The sequence below is a fragment of the Watersipora subatra genome, chromosome 6, assembly GCF_963576615.1.
Source record: "Watersipora subatra chromosome 6, tzWatSuba1.1, whole genome shotgun sequence".
In the NCBI taxonomy this organism is placed as follows: domain Eukaryota; kingdom Metazoa; phylum Bryozoa; class Gymnolaemata; order Cheilostomatida; family Watersiporidae; genus Watersipora; species Watersipora subatra.
In genome coordinates this window covers 37,027,397-37,043,930 of record NC_088713.1, presented here as the reverse complement: position 1 = coordinate 37,043,930, position 16,534 = coordinate 37,027,397, and the positions used below count along the sequence as shown (strand labels likewise).

General features: G+C 35.0%; 1 protein-coding gene across 1 annotated transcript in view; it reads right to left on the bottom strand.

The window, feature by feature from the left end:
• Positions 1–16,534, bottom strand: part of LOC137398228 (nucleoporin NUP188-like) — a 101,179-nt gene that overhangs the window by 39,877 nt on the left and 44,768 nt on the right. Inside the window, exons 10-13 of the mRNA XM_068084335.1 lie at positions 11,331–11,429; positions 10,430–10,582; positions 7,591–7,716; positions 1,289–1,409 (exon numbers count right to left, since the gene is read on the bottom strand). Of these exons, the coding sequence (XP_067940436.1) occupies positions 1,289–1,409; positions 7,591–7,716; positions 10,430–10,582; positions 11,331–11,429 (499 nt within the window). The remainder of the gene's footprint in view (positions 1–1,288; positions 1,410–7,590; positions 7,717–10,429; positions 10,583–11,330; positions 11,430–16,534) is intronic.

Here is a 16,534-nt window from a genome sequence, read left to right as displayed (position 1 = left end):
TTAAACAACTTAAATAGCTGGTTGTCAAGAAGCAAAGATGAAACGATTCAACCACACCAGCAATTATACTGCAAGCTGACTGAAAGACAGCCAGAGAGTATATATGTACATAGATAGATACCCATCTATGGTAAATACTGGTAATGTCATTATTAAGCAGCCATGAGTGAGGTAGGATGAGAGAGTTACTTGATAGCTACAGGAATGTTAAATGTAGCTCAGATATAGCTTTACGATTTCCAAAAATCACCAAATGACTCGATGCGGCTTTGCAAATAGACGAATTGTGATATATCGTGATATATTAAACTAGTGTTCCCTCTTTTTCCGCTTTCTTATTCCACTTAAATGTATGCACATCGAAGATGTATGCAGATTTTTGCATCGAAGATGATGCAAAAATCCTTGTCAAGTGATCCATAGTATCAAACATCAATGCAAAATATATGATTAGTTTAGTTTAAAATAAGTTTAGTTTATGTAAAAAAAACTTGTAAATTATTGTTAATGTTTTTTGTATAATTTAACTTAAAATGAAGTTGTTTTGTTTTCATTATAATTAGAAACATTTATTTCAGGAATGACCATGCAGATTGTAGTTCTGATGATTGTGACGATCATTCTTCTCAGGTACACCTTCATTAAAACCATGGCAACCACTACAGCAACAACAAAAGAATTAATTGTTATTGATGTAACCGAGTCATTATTAGTACTTTATTATTAGTATTTGTGGACAGTTTTCTATTGATCACGTTCTGTAATGTATTTGTAAAGAACAAAGAATGTCAAGGTGGTGGTGTAATAAAGGTAGCGTTCGATTAAAGGGTGGCACTCAATTGTAATTTTCAACCCTTCTCCTATAATGGTGATCTATTACAGATGCAAAACTCCAAAGCCGTTTAATTTATATAGTTCAAGGTTTCTGGCAGATTGGAGGAGTCAACCCAAAAGTTGCAATTCCTTAGCGAGTAGTTTAACAGAATAAATAAGAAGTCGCTTAGCTATTCAATCTGTTGAGCATAGGCAGCTCCTACACTTATACCTACGAATATTTTTCATATAAAATCACTGCTTGATTTAAACATGATTAGATCTAAGACGAGATGGAATGTTCAACCAAAGCTATTAGCGATCTCCATGTAGAACACTCACAGACCTACTTCATACCACAAACAACATACAAGAAGAACAAAGATGAACAAACAGTTTAAAATAATGGTACAATTGGAACCATAGTATTTAGAGAGCAGACAACTCTTCTAATGCAAGACAGGGGAGAACTCACCAAAGAGAGGCCTGTCTTCTGTAAGCTCGAGTTGAGTGTCAGTGAGGAACTGAAGGTTGGCCTGAGAGTTAGCATCTAGGTACTCAGTGAAGGTGGGTACGACTAGGAGACGTTGCACAACCTGAACATATAATTCCCTTTGTCAATCATTTATAAATCTGGCCAACAGTATTAATATTAATAATCGCAACAATAACCAAGATAATAGGAAGAATAGCAACAGTAACAATAACAATAGCCATGATAATATTAGTAATCATAAAATAAGATCAATGACACTAGTAATAAGAAAGTAGAAATAACAGAATGACTATAATATCCTACAGGATGAAAATATTCTATGGATATAAAAATTCGTGACTTCGCGAACAGTCTATTCCGCGAACTATTAAATTCCGTGAAAAATTAGTTCTATTTTTAATCACAAGAGAAAATAACTACTGCCTCAAATTAAAAACTAGCCGCTAGGCATAAATACTAAATGTAGCTGAGTTCCAAAACCTTTTTTAAAATCATCACCGGGGCTTCGAGTTAACCCCATTGTCAATGCATCACATTTCTTTACAACATTATTCAAGGTTGTGACAAGATATGCAGAATGGCATCATCGCAAAAATAGCCGCTAGGCAGAAGTACTAAACGTAGCCGAGTTCCAAAACTTTTTTAAAATCATCGCCGGGGCTTCGAGTTAACCCCGTTGTCAATGCATCAAACTTCTTTACAAAATTATTCAAGGTTTTTACAAGTTATTCGGCATGGCGTTGTCATCGCAAAAATCTCTCCTACAGTCTTTTTACATTGAAATCAACTCCATCAACTTCTAATACCGAAGTTGAGGATGATGATTTTGATCTGGAAATTATGGTATGTATTTGATTTGCAGTGCAGATACGTTTTTCCATAATTAACTGCGTTAGTTAATTCTTTTGTTTAAAAACTGATCGTTTTCATTAAATACTTCAGCTATTGTTTTTGTACTTCCTTTACACCTATGAATATTTTTTCTTTTTTGTGTTAACTGCAGATTGAGAATGAAACAGAACCTATTTCGATTACGAAAACTAGAGACAAGTAGTAATATCCACCAAGGCAGGAATATTGGCAGAAAAGCAACCAGTCAACCTAGATCCCTTCATCGACAACAACTCCTTGATATCGCTGCAGCAAACATGATTAAATTATATATTTTATTTCATGTATATATTATAATATATTAGATATATTATAATTTATTACAAACTTGAGTGTACAAATAAAATATTTCAAATACAAATAAAATTTTACGATGAATGGAGTAAATAAAATCAGTTTTGCCCGTATGGCGGTTGTCTGGCAATAAAATTAAACTGATACTCTTGATAAGTAAATACCAGTGTGTAATGGTGCTCTCTGACTAATTATTTTGGTAATAGCAGCTTTATATCGCCGTCACTGTCTTGGGTAGATGTTAAAGGCGATTCTCTTGCTACTACATGGCTGGTAAAGGAGTTATCATCAGAACTCTCCTCGTGGCTTACTATTGCAAAGCTCTGCCAGTGGCAAAAAATTTGTGCTCGTAAAGGCGTTTTTGTTCATTTTATTAAAACAGATATATTCTTCTCGTTAGCAGCTGCGGTCACTTCTACCACAATTTCAAGACCTCCCTGAATGATTGGTGATCTTCTAGGAATGACATCTACCACCCTTGCAGTCATAGTGCCTCCGTGTATGATGAAAATTCTTTCTCTCCCACTAAAACAAATAACGAAGCGGTAGGGATGGAAAAAATAAATATTGCGTTTCACCGAAGAACCAAAGTAAAATTCAATTATTAATATAGTAAATCATTTTGAAAAAAACCCATTACTTACCACAAGTTGTTGGTTCATCAAAGGCCTCCAAATCGATGAATATTCGTGAAAACCTCTGAACGCAGCAAATTTATAGCTTAGCATGATCGACTCTTAGTTGTAAGCTAAATAGAAACCGAAACATGCGGTGTGCGCATGCGAAGGGTTAACTCTATTGCGAGTCGCAATAGAGTTAACTCTTAATAGAGAGTGATTGCGTTCACCCGCGAATAAATCAGTCCGCGAATATGCATGAAAAAGGCAATTTGCACGAAACTTAACTCTGCGAATAAATTCATCCTGTAGGGGGTAATAGTCATAAGGAATGAGTAGTCAAATACAGAAATGTACAGGGTGGTGAGCAACATTAGAACCTTTCCAAGAAATATATAAACTGAGTTTGGATAGAGCAGGTGATGAGACCAGATAGAGAGCAGATACAAGATTAGATAGAGAGCAGATACAAGACCAGATAGAGAGCAGATACAAGATCAGATAGGCAGCAGACACAGGACCAGATAGAAAGCAAAGAATACAAGACCATATAGGTCAATATATATACAAGACCATATAGGCAGCAGATGCAGGATCAGATATAGAGTAGATACAAGGCCAGGTAGAAAGCAGATTCAAGACCAGATAGACAGCAGATGCAGGACCTTAGAGCGGAGTCTTACAAAAGCCTTGGAATACTGGAGGCAGATAAACTTATAGTGAAGGAAAATCAGAAAATCTTGTTTTAGATAGTGCTAGGCATGGGTAATAGAACTCGTTGAACTCGTATGTTTATCTTCTCTCGAGTCTCAGGTAATAGAAATTTGGAGTTCGATCTTGCGGGTTTTGGTTTTGACTTGCGAGTTCGGGTTTTGGTACACGAATCTGTTAAGTAGAGTGGACAAAACCCCGGCCTATTGCGCCCTGCGCTATGAGCACCTTTTAACAACCCGCCTGTTAATGCTGCAAGCACGAAAATCGGTCGGTAGAAAATCGTAAAAAATTATGAATATATTGAATAGAATTATGATTGCATTGTAAATTTTAAGATATGTTCAATGTTTGGAAACTTATAGACATAAAATCCATATCAACAAGCCCGACACCCGAAAAACCCGTTGGCCAATAAGTACTCGTGCCAAGCACTACTAGCCACCCAATACTCTAAAAGCTCAAACGGAAGGGGCGAAGGATGAACTCGTTGGCCAAGAAGTACTTGTGCCCAGCACCAAGCTAGAGGTTTGTGGAGATTACTCATCACGGCTGAATTTCGAGAATAGGAGTGTGTTACACAACTGACATGCTTGACTGCAAAAGAGTTGAGAAAGGTAGACGGAAAACAACGAAACGAGTAGTAAATAAACTCAGAGACTGAAAGACAATGAATCGAGTAGTAAAAAAACTCAAATACTGAAAGACAATGAATCGAGTACTAAATGAACTCAGATACTGAAAGACAATGAATCGAGTACTAAATAAACTCTGATGCTGAAAGACAATGAATCGAGTACTAAATAAACTCAGATACTGAAAGACAATGAATCGAGTACTAAATAAACTGAGATACTGAAAGACAATGAATCGAGTACTAAATAAACTGAGATACTGAAAGACAATGAATCCAGTACTAAATAAACTGAGATACTGAAAGACAATGAATCGAGTACTAAATAAACTCACATACTGAAAGACAACGAATCGAGTACTAAATAAACTCAGATACTGAAAGACAATGAATCGAGTACTAAATAAACTCAGATACTGAAAGACAATGAATCGAGTACTAAATAAACTGAGATGCTGCAAGACAATGAATCGAGTACTAAATAAACTGAGATACTGAAAGACAATGAATCGAGTACTAAATAAACTCAGATACTGAAAGACAATGAATCGAGTACTAAATAAACTCAGATACTGAAAGACAATGAATCGAGTACTAAATAAACTCAGATACTGAAAGACAATGAATCGAGTACTAAATAAACTGAGATACTGAAAGACAATAAATCGAGTACTAAATAAACTGAGATACTGAAAGACAATGAATCGAGTACTAAATAAACTGAGATACTGAAAGACAATGAATCGAGTACTAAATAAACTCAGATACTGAAAGACAATGAATCGAGTACTAAATAAACTGAGATGCTGAAAGACAATGAATCGAGTACTAAATAAACTGAGATGCTGAAAGACAATGAATCGAGTACTAAATAAACTGAGATACTGAAAGACAATGAATCGAGTACTAAATAAACTGAGATACTGAAAGACAATGAATCCAGTACTAAATAAACTGAGATACTGAAAGACAATGAATCGAGTACTAAATAAACTCAGATACTGAAAGACAATGAATCGAGTACTAAATAAACTCAGATACTGAAAGACAATGAATCGAGTACTAAATAAACTCAGATAGTGAAAGACAATGAATCGAGTACTAAATAAACTCAGATGCTGAAAGACAATGAATCGAGTACTAAATGAACTCAGATGCTGAAAGACAATGAATCGAGTACTAAATGAACTCAGATACTGAAAGACAATGAATCGAGTACTAAATAAACTGAGATACTGAAAGACAATGAATCGAGTAGTAAATAAACTCAGATACTGAAAGACAATGAATCGAGTACTAAATAAACTGAGATACTGAAAGACAATGAATCGAGTACTAAATAAACTCAGATAGTGAAAGACAATGAATCGAGTACTAAATAAACTCAGAGACTGAAAGACAATGAATCGAGTACTAAATAAACTGAGATGCTGCAAGACAATGAATCGAGTACTAAATAAACTCAGATACTGAAAGACAATGAATCGAGTACTAAATAAACTCAGATACTGAAAGACAATGAATCGAGTACTAAATAAACTCAGATACTGAAAGACAATGAATCGAATAGTAAATAAACTCAGAGACTGAAAGACAATGAATCGAGTACTAAATGAACTCAGATACTGAAAGACAATGAATCGAGTACTAAATAAACTGAGATGCTGCAAGACAATGAATCGAATAGTAAATAAACTCAGATACTGAAAGACAATGAATCGAGTACTAAATAAACTCAGATACTGAAAGACAATGAATCGAGTACTAAATGAACTCAGATACTGAAAGACAATGAATCGAGTACTAAATAAACTCAGATACTGAAAGACAATGAATCGAATAGTAAATAAACTCAGAGACTGAAAGACAATGAATCGAGTACTAAATAAACTCAGATACTGAAAGACAATGAATCGAATAGTAAATAAACTCAGATACTGAAAGACAATGAATCGAGTACTAAATAAACTCAGATACTGAAAGACAATGAATCGAGTACTAAATGAACTCAGATACTGAAAGACAATGAATCGAGTACTAAATAAACTCAGATACTGAAAGACAATGAATCGAATAGTAAATAAACTCAGAGACTGAAAGACAATGAATCGAGTACTAAATAAACTCAGATACTGAAAGACAATGAATCGAGTACTAAATGAACTCAGATACTGAAAGACAATGAATCGAGTACTAAATAAACTCAGATACCGAAAGACAATGAATCGAGTACTAAATAAACTCAGATACTGAAAGACAATGAATCGAATAGTAAATAAACTCAGAGACTGAAAGACAATGAATCGAGTACTAAATAAACTCAGATACTGAAAGACAATGAATCGAGTACTAAATGAACTCAGATACTGAAAGACAATGAATCGAGTACTAAATAAACTCAGATACTGAAAGACAATGAATCGAGAACTAAATAAACCCAGATACTGAAAGGCAATGAATCGAGTACTAAATGAACTCAGATGCTGAAAGACAATGAATCGAGTACCAAATAAACTCACTAACTCAAATACTACAAATAAATAAGTTGCTGAACCGCATTTCCAAGAAATGAATGCTGAGGAACATTGATCTGTCAGACCCTATGACTCATCCATACAAACAATGTTATAAGTAATTATTGCAATTGCTCACTAGTCAGTAAAATTCGTCATTACTACTCAATGTTTTGTTTTGCTTTTGTCAAAATAATTCGAAAAAAACTGTTACAAAAAATAGCACAATTAAAATGTTCTAATTTTAGCCGTTACGAAAAACTGGGAAGCATGCAACTTTTCTAATCGTGAACTATTTACGTTTATATATTATATATTCCCTATTAATATATATTAATAATAATATAATATATTAATATATTATATATTATATATTCCATAAGCAGACGTAAACACACTTAATGACAGCATGTAAAAGCACCACTGTATAAATGACAAGCAAAACCTATATGTGACTTGGCGCTGTGTCATGACTTTTTAAATCATGATTTCTATAAAAGGTGACGCAAGTAGTTGCGCCTTTTACATAAAAATCACATGTCAAATTAACCACCGCAAATCAACTCTGATACAAAGTGCATCAAGCAAAGCACCATGAATCAGCGAACAAGTGTTACTCACGTGTATGGCTGCCGCTCGACTGCTGCTAGCCATCGCTGTTAGCATTAAGAGAGGTGAATGAAAATGGAGGGGGAAGGAGGAGAGGGAAGAGTTAATGTATCTGTAAATTGCGTCTCCTTCTCCTGCCTAAAATACAGATACAGGTGGTGGTTAAAAGACTGTAATATCAACCAACACCTATGCAGAATTTAACAACTGAAAAATTACTGATACCGAACAATAATACAAGGTGTGAATTCCATTAAAACTTCTCCAAGTATGAATCATTAAATAAATTGTACTTGACGTAAAGCCGAAATATACAATTTACTCCATATGCACAGAATATCTCTATACCGTATTTTCGGACTATTAGCCGCTACTTTTCTTTGATGATTTGAGCCATGCGGCTTATATAAGGATGCGGCTAATCTGTGGCTTTTTTTTTCACCGCTAGGGCACATTAACCAGAATCTCGTTCTTCATGGACAGTGCCGTTAGGTACTGTTCCATTTCAAACAGCAAAGTTGCTGCCGCATTAAAAAGCACCGCCTTGAGTTCTGCGGCCTATACAAAGGCGCAGCCTATGTATTGTTTTATTATCGTTTTATGGAAAATAAAGCAGATGCGGCTTATATAGGGGTGCGGTTTATAGTCCGAAAAGTAAGGTAAGTTAATTTTCAAAGTGCCCTGAGAAAAATCAAGACTACGTTCCTTGAGCAACCATACACACTGCATATACACCATTTGGGACGGACATTAACATCTCCTTCTGCCTATATCTCTAATACTTCTACTCTCTTTCCATCTAACCTTAGGAGAAAAAGGGGCCGGTCATGAATACACAACTCCTCGTTCTTCATTCAATAACCTAAAGGATTGAAACAAGCATACTCATTGGTGGACTTGAGCACCCGCTGGGGCCAATAACCTTGACATAAATAAACACTAATGAGGTATGTAGCTAACACGTGATACTCTGTTGATACAGATGATCACTAAAGGTATTTTATTTAATTATTGCTAACGAAATGTTGATACAATCAACAATTTACGAAAAAGTAGCAGGCTCAAAAGGAGGATGACAGAACTACCCATTATAATCAAACGTTTGTGTAGTTGCTCCTTCAGTAAGTGTGCTTTCAGCACCCCAAGAGAGACACGTACCCAAGAGAGGGATACGTGATAAGATATTATATTGTATTTATCATGGAATGAGGTGTGCGGTAAGCATCTATTTCGATTGATGCGTAGTCATGGACTTGGAGTTATCTACTTGGAGTTATCAAAAATATTTTAAATGGTCCAAAAATTATCATTTGGGGTACAAATACAAGAATTTCAAAAGAATTTCCAATGCTGCATGAAAGTACAAACGATGGCCATTCAATTATCAATAAACTTGTAGTTATATCATATATGCCGCTTTTAACAATGCGGCAGGCGCAGTAATTAACCTATAGTTGTCCTGTGGGTGAATCCAATTAAACATTTTCTGTATTCAGCTATTTTAGCCTAAAGACCCATAAAGAACTCTCCAGTCACAGCTTTTTATGACGCAACTGACACACCTCCAGTTATCCATAGTCAACAGACACACCTCCAGTTATCCATAGTCAACAGACACACCTCCAGTTATCCATAGTCAACAGACACACCTCCAGTTATCCATAGTCAACAGACACACCTCCAGTTATCCATAGTCAACAGACACACCTCCAGTTATCCATAGTCAACAGACACACCTCCAGTTATCCATAGTCAACAGACACACCTCCAGTTATCCATAGTCAACAGACACACCTCCAGTTATCCATAGTCAACAGACACTACCCGAATCAGTTGTCACGCAGCCTTGTAGCTCAAATCAAGTCAAGAATTACCATAAATCTTTTAAGATTGAAAGGAGTAATCCCAATTTCCATGTGTACATAGTCTTTACACAGCCCTTACAGTCTTTACACAGCCCTTACATAGTCTTTACACAGCCCTTACATAGTCTTTACACAGCCCTTACATAGTCTTTACACAGCCCTTACATAGTCTTTACACAGCCCTTACATAGTCTTTACACAGCCCTTACATAGTCTTTACACAGCCCTTACATAGTCTTTACACAGCCCTTACATAGTCTTTACACAGCCCTTACATAGTCTTTACACAGCCCTTACATAGTCTTTACACAGCCCTTACATAGTCTTTACACAGCCCTTACATAGTCTTTACACAGCCTTTACATAGTCTTTACACAGCCCTTACATAGTCTTTACACAGACCTTACATAGTCTTTACACAGCCCTTACATAGTCTTTACACAGCCCTTACATAGTCTTTACACAGCCCTTACATAGTCTTTACACAGCCCTTACACAAGCTAAAAGCAGGTCCTTTGTGTCTTGGTTATCATAACAAAGGCACGCAGTCACTCAATGGCAATAGCCTTTAATAGCCTGTCATTAGCATGTCATTCAACAGACTGTTTTCTAATCCTTTTTTGTACTAATAATACTTATATCGAGACTGAAAAAGTCAGAGGTGGGCAACTTAAACTCGAGCCATATAGTCAAATAACATAAAATTGCATGGCCACGAGATGATTTGAAATCACTTGAACAGAGCGTTAGCAAGTCGAAATTAGCAATGATACGCAAGAGGTGAATGCAGTGTGTGCACAAAGCAACCTTCAACATAAAACCACAATACATGTTCAGTTAATTTCACAGCATGGTACTCTTCATACGACAGTAAATATATCGCAACCACTGTGATATTACATTGCATGACAGTTCATAAAAAGCAAGTCCTTTACAACCATGTAAAATCAATCTAAATGCACACTAAAATATAGGGGCTCAAACACCTGTATGACCATGTCAGAGACAGTCTGGAACTTTAGAAGCTGACAGATAACATCAGTAATTGTCTCCTCGTCATCCATAGCTGAGTCATCAAAGAGGGCCAAGACTCTACTGACAAGGTGATAGACAGTGATGACGGCAAGCTGGTTGGAGATCTGCAAGCATCAGAAATCTCAAACCAATTTGGAGTTCTATTCCGATATGGCAATACGGATGCAAATGTGTCACAAATATGCAAGCAGGAACAGCTTTGTTAATAAATGTATGTATTAGGATTTAAGATGTGTAACTCTTGTAAACTATGTATATAACTCTATGCAATCTACATGAGTAACTCTATGAAATCTGCATATATAACTATATGAAGTCTATTGTACTGAACTCTATTGTATATAAATATGGATTTATATATACTCTAAATATACAAATCTCAATCTGTAGCTCAGTATGTCCAGCTATAGCTATTAAAACATTAGAATGAACGATTCGTATCGCGGAAGATTCGATCTCAGGACCTCCAGTTCACCAGGCAAATGCCTTAGCAATTCAGCTACGCGAGATTGATGGATTTGTTGGGCGATATATATCGCTATGTGGGTGAAAATACGCTACCGCTCTTCGTTACAGTTCATCGTCATTCATGTAGCAGTAAGAGGTGTAGATAACTAGATTACTTAGATTAGCCATTGACAATGTGCCAGGCAAATGGCAAGTGGTAGGCAACTACATTTTGAGCTGGTTTTTAATACCCGTACAATGCCGAGCATTCCGCTAGCACATTTATATAACTCTATGCAATCTACATACGCAACGCTACGCAATCTACATATGTAACTCTATGCATTCAACATATGTAACTCTATGCAATCTACAACTAACTGGACAACCTTATGAAAGCAATACCTCTTGTGGCTCAAGGTTGTGCAGAAGAGTGCGTATGTAAGAGAAGACATCAAGCTTGAGCGCTTTGTCACCAAGTTGGCTGATTCCATCCTGGCTGATCTGAAAAACATTGCAGCAATATAAAGAGTCATCTCTATAAGTCCAAATATATGCATGGACAACTAGAGCACTCAAATGTTTGTAAAATATGAAACAAACAACTTACAGAAAAACCTCTACTTGAATGCAACCTTTAACTAAACGCCACCTTCATTTGACTGCCACTTTGACATTCTTGGATCTTTACAAACCCATAATAGTAAGTCATCAGTAGAAACGTGTCCTCAAAATAATACTAATAATGACTCGGTTACATCAATAATAATTAATTCTTTTGTAATTTTTGCTTGTATCGAAATCCGTTGTCCAACTTCAAAGCTTTTCGGTTTTTTCATTAAAATTTTGAAAGCAGCGACATAGAAATAATTAGTAACTGTATCAGGCTAATAGTAGTTTGTTGTTCAACGCAGTTTTGATACATCTACGTATGTGAAAAATGGTTTACATTTACGATGGTATATGAACGACTAGTTTTAGACTAGAAGTTGTGCTTAGCGACCATCCAGCTAAAAGTTTATCATTATTTGTGCGACACGCTTTTTTATTTTGTGCGAAAAGTTTTGATCTGCTCAAAAGTTGTTTGGATGCTAATATCGACAAGTTCAGCAATGCAGAAGAAAGGTTGAGGTTAGAAGACATTGTGGAAGGTATTGAACAGACAGAAGATGTTCACTTCATTGAATGCAACAATCAGATTTTTGCTTCAAAAATATCAATTTTTGTTTCTGCGTGTATTATAACTATGGTTCAATTATGTCGCTTGTTCTTGAATATATATTTGTAGCATTTGAAAGATTATCATTATATAACTTATAAATTTGCAGATTTATAGCATAGCATATTATTTGATAGCATGATTGTGTTTATCTTAACTCGGCTTACAATGGATCGACGCTCATAACTCCTCTTCTATAGCACATAAAAAGCCAGTCTTGGCTGCAAACTGCAGCCAACATATCAATGAGTGCAACAGGCTTTTAAGCAACTTTGTTAAATATAGTTGTAAAATGCAAATATGACTTTTAGAAAACAAAAAATTTTAAATTTCAACAAATTGCAAAGCAGGGCACAGGCTATAATATCATCATAGGTTAATTGAAAGCAATAAATATTAAATGGTAGAGATATAATTCGACTTCCCAGTGCGTATTTATTAAAGGTCTACTTGCAACAAAATTCACATTACAAGTATTTAGTATCACTAGAAATTCCACTGTCATACAGCCCACGACTAAAGTGATATTGGAAAAAAGAAAGGGTACTGATGGTTGAGAAATGCAATATTAGCAGTTCAATAGGATAACTGCAATGGTAGATGTAATGTACTGGGTGTGGGTGTTATTATATACAACAAACAGCAATAATGAAAGGAAAAGATTATATGCTTATATCTCTCCTGCAAAAAGAGAAATGCAATATTGGCCAATATTAGAAGTAAAATGCACTGATATTATTAGAATAACCAATATTATTAATATAGTAATAATATAAAACCAATGCACAACTTTGTTTACATTTCAAAACGTCATAGCTAACAATATCACGAAGTTGTGATATTTATATAGATTTTTACCAAATCTGTACTACGTAGTCATTGTTCTGTAGTCATCTAAACTTATAATTAATTATTGTAATAATCTCATTAGAACCGTTAGAAAAAATATCATCGTCATTTTCTTTACCTACACTGTGTTAGATTCTTAGAAAATCTGTACTACGTAGTCATTGTTCTGTAGTCATCCAAACATATAATTAATTATTGTAACAATCTCATAAGAACCGCTACTTTCCATTACTTTCCATACTACCATTTCCTTTACTTACACTGCGTTGGACATCAGTTAGAATACGAAAGTACTCAAATGTGTTGGCAAATGAAAATGAAAAAATTGAAATCGGCAAAAATGAAACGATTTCTGTACTCCTATGTTAATTGCCGAAACCTTCGGCAATTCGACAATGCTATAAACTGGTGAAAAGTGCACGTTATTTTTTCGTGAAATGCGCAAGACTTAATCGTTCTATTCTCTGTCGCTCTGTGTTTCAATTTCCGGTCTTAACTTTTATAACAGTGAGGCTTAGCAAGTTTTAATAACGATTTTTGGCCAAATTAATCTGTCTATTTGTGTATAATCCGATCAGATGGGTAAGTTTTAAGAGAATTTCGAGAATATACAAATACTTAGTAACATATTTAAATAGGCCAATATGTGTTTTGTATCGTTATTATACTTTAACTAATCTACAAAACGATGGTTAAATTTGTTGATGAAATTTTATTACAAGGGTTCGTCTCATTGTTGATGAATAATTTTCGTAAGTTGTGTGCACATGCATTTATCATAAAAATTCCCAAACTTCGCATCAGCTCGTTTGGTCGTGGGAAACGATTCACCATGTTTTACTCTGCTGTGTTGTAGGTGCAAAAGATGTGGAAATGTGATTACAACTTGAAAAATAAAAAAGAACAGTTAATCGCAGCCATCACGAAAACGCTGTACTTTGGAATCTCTTTATTTTGATGACGTTTGCAAACATTTTGGTTATTGTTTTGACACCTGATGTTATCACATGAATTGGAAGGTCAATAAAAGGTTCAATATAAAACGTCTCGTAGCACTAGTTTATGACAAACACTCCGGGGTATTACCAAAAAGCCTGTATCAAATATAGATGCTCGCTACTTTACAGTTTTGTTTCGGCTTGGTCTAATCATCTAGTCATAGTCTGATCATGTGACCCATACTTCCTGCCAAACAGGGCGAATAATTCCTGCAGGATTTTTGTACTATCGCAGCGGACCCACAGGCTCGTCATGTTTATCAGAGGATGATATGCACTCCTTCAAGCTAAGGTTAAAAAATTAAACGAATTTTTACCGTAGGTTTGAGATATCAGTGCTCAAAGTGATAGCATTACAATGATGATGAAATAGACACGCAAGGACAATAAACATGGTTCATTAAATGAGTGAAGTATCTTTGTGAAAATACTTCGACGAATGAGGTTGCATGAAAGTGTAAACAAAAGCCATCGTGTTCAATGACGTCATATTTGAGCCGTTTTGGAAAGGGATTCCGATCTACGGCGTTTTTGTGATGGCTGCAATGAACTGTTCGTTTTTGAGCTTCTAAGAGCTTGTAATCACATTTCCACATATTTTGCCCTTACAGAACAGCAGAGTAAGACATGGTAAATCTGTTGGTACTAAATAACTGTAATGCGAATTTTGTTGCAAGTCAACCTTGAAATCTTTGACAAGTTCGAGATAAGTTAGCAGATTTAATGCATCTAAAAGGGTTAACAGCACTACACCCAAAGGAGAGTGTAAAATATGACAACATTCGCTTCGCCCATAAGAGTTAAATTTAGCGTCCCAAAAATTCGACGCATTATTCGAAAAACAATGCCACCCTCTATTTAAACACCACTACAGGGAATGGGTTGAAAAATAGAGCGCCGCAGCATTCCAATAAAGGTTTTACGGCATATAAATCATAGTTTTAAACATAATAACAATAAGAAATAATAAAAATTTCAAGAAAAAGGTTTGTGTTGTTGAGTAATCAAACGTAAATAAAAAAATAAGTTAAAAGACAGCAACATCTGATGAGAAATTATCTGGTGAGAAATTACCTAGGAAAAGGGTTATGAAAGCTTCTAGATGTCGTCATTTTATTTGTCGACGTTTAGTCATTCAACGTTCAAAATGTTCAGCTCAAAAATTTATAACTACAAATCTTAAGTCATCACATTAAAGTATATTAGCATTAAACAATAGCATTAAAGTAGATGTATTATGTAAAACTACGTATGAAACCAAATTTGACCAAAACAAAATAAATGATGGGTAAAAATTAATAATGTGAAAGTTAATAGGTTTATTGATGCTTTACATTTAAAAGCCACAAGAGTAAGTTCATAGGTAGATGCATGGTATGAACTAGTCTAACTTAGACATGGTGAAGTTCCACTTCTCATATGCAGTGCTTTATGACATTAGTGGTATTGTATACATTGTTTATTATTTGTCTAAAATTTACATTTAATTATTACCAGCTTCTTTATTTATAAAAGCCTTACGAATGTTATACCCTACAGGACAATATTATTCACGGAGTTATATTTCACGAAAGTTGTCTTTTAATACATTTTCGTGGACTATTTTATTCGTGGAATAACAGATACGTGAATGAATTAATCCATGAATCTAGCTAGCAATAGAGTGCAAAACCTTAACATACGTATAGTGTTTAACTTTCTATTTGACTTTTCTATTATAGGCTATATGTAAACGTATCTGCAAATCATATACATAGCATGTCTAAATCAAAATCATTATTGTCGATTTAATCAACTTCGGTATTAGAAGTTGTTGAAGGTGATTTCACAGTGAAAAAATGCAAGAGCAACTTTTGACGACATGCTTAATTCCAAATAAACTGGGACCACCTTGATTAATTTGGTAAAGAATTGCGATGTATTGGCAATGAGAGCAATTCTATCACCCGATGATAGTTACAAAAGTTTGAAACTCAGCTATGTTCCTTGACTTACGCCTGGCGACTAGTTTTTAATTTTATGTAGTCATTATACTTCTATTTTCTTTAAAAGAAGGACAAACAACTCTAAATATTTGCAGGTTTTAACCATTAGCGGATTTGTCTGCCCGTGAATTTGTGAATTTTTAAATCCATCAAATAATATCATCCTGTAGGGTATGTCGGTAACTAGTTAAGTTCTACAATGATATTATTTAGTCAGGTTTAACACTACATGTTGGTAAACTCATGTCAAGGTGATTGTAAGTTGAGGTTTTACTGTACCTAATACGCATGCTGGTTTATAAAAACTGCCCTAACCGGGTATTGGGGTTCATCTTAATACTAGTGATCTTCGAGTTGTGACTCTTGTCTTGAATTTTCTAGAATTACTATATAAGGCTTTTTTTCAAGACACGATCTCATCTCGTCGAAATCTGGTCTAAACAATAAATCGAGACAACGCATTAGTTATCTCCTCTCACAGTCGGACAACTCAGTGTTTATCATCTGCGCATTCAATAGCAAATCTCCTCAGGTTTTTCTCAGGTAGAGATAGTTCGA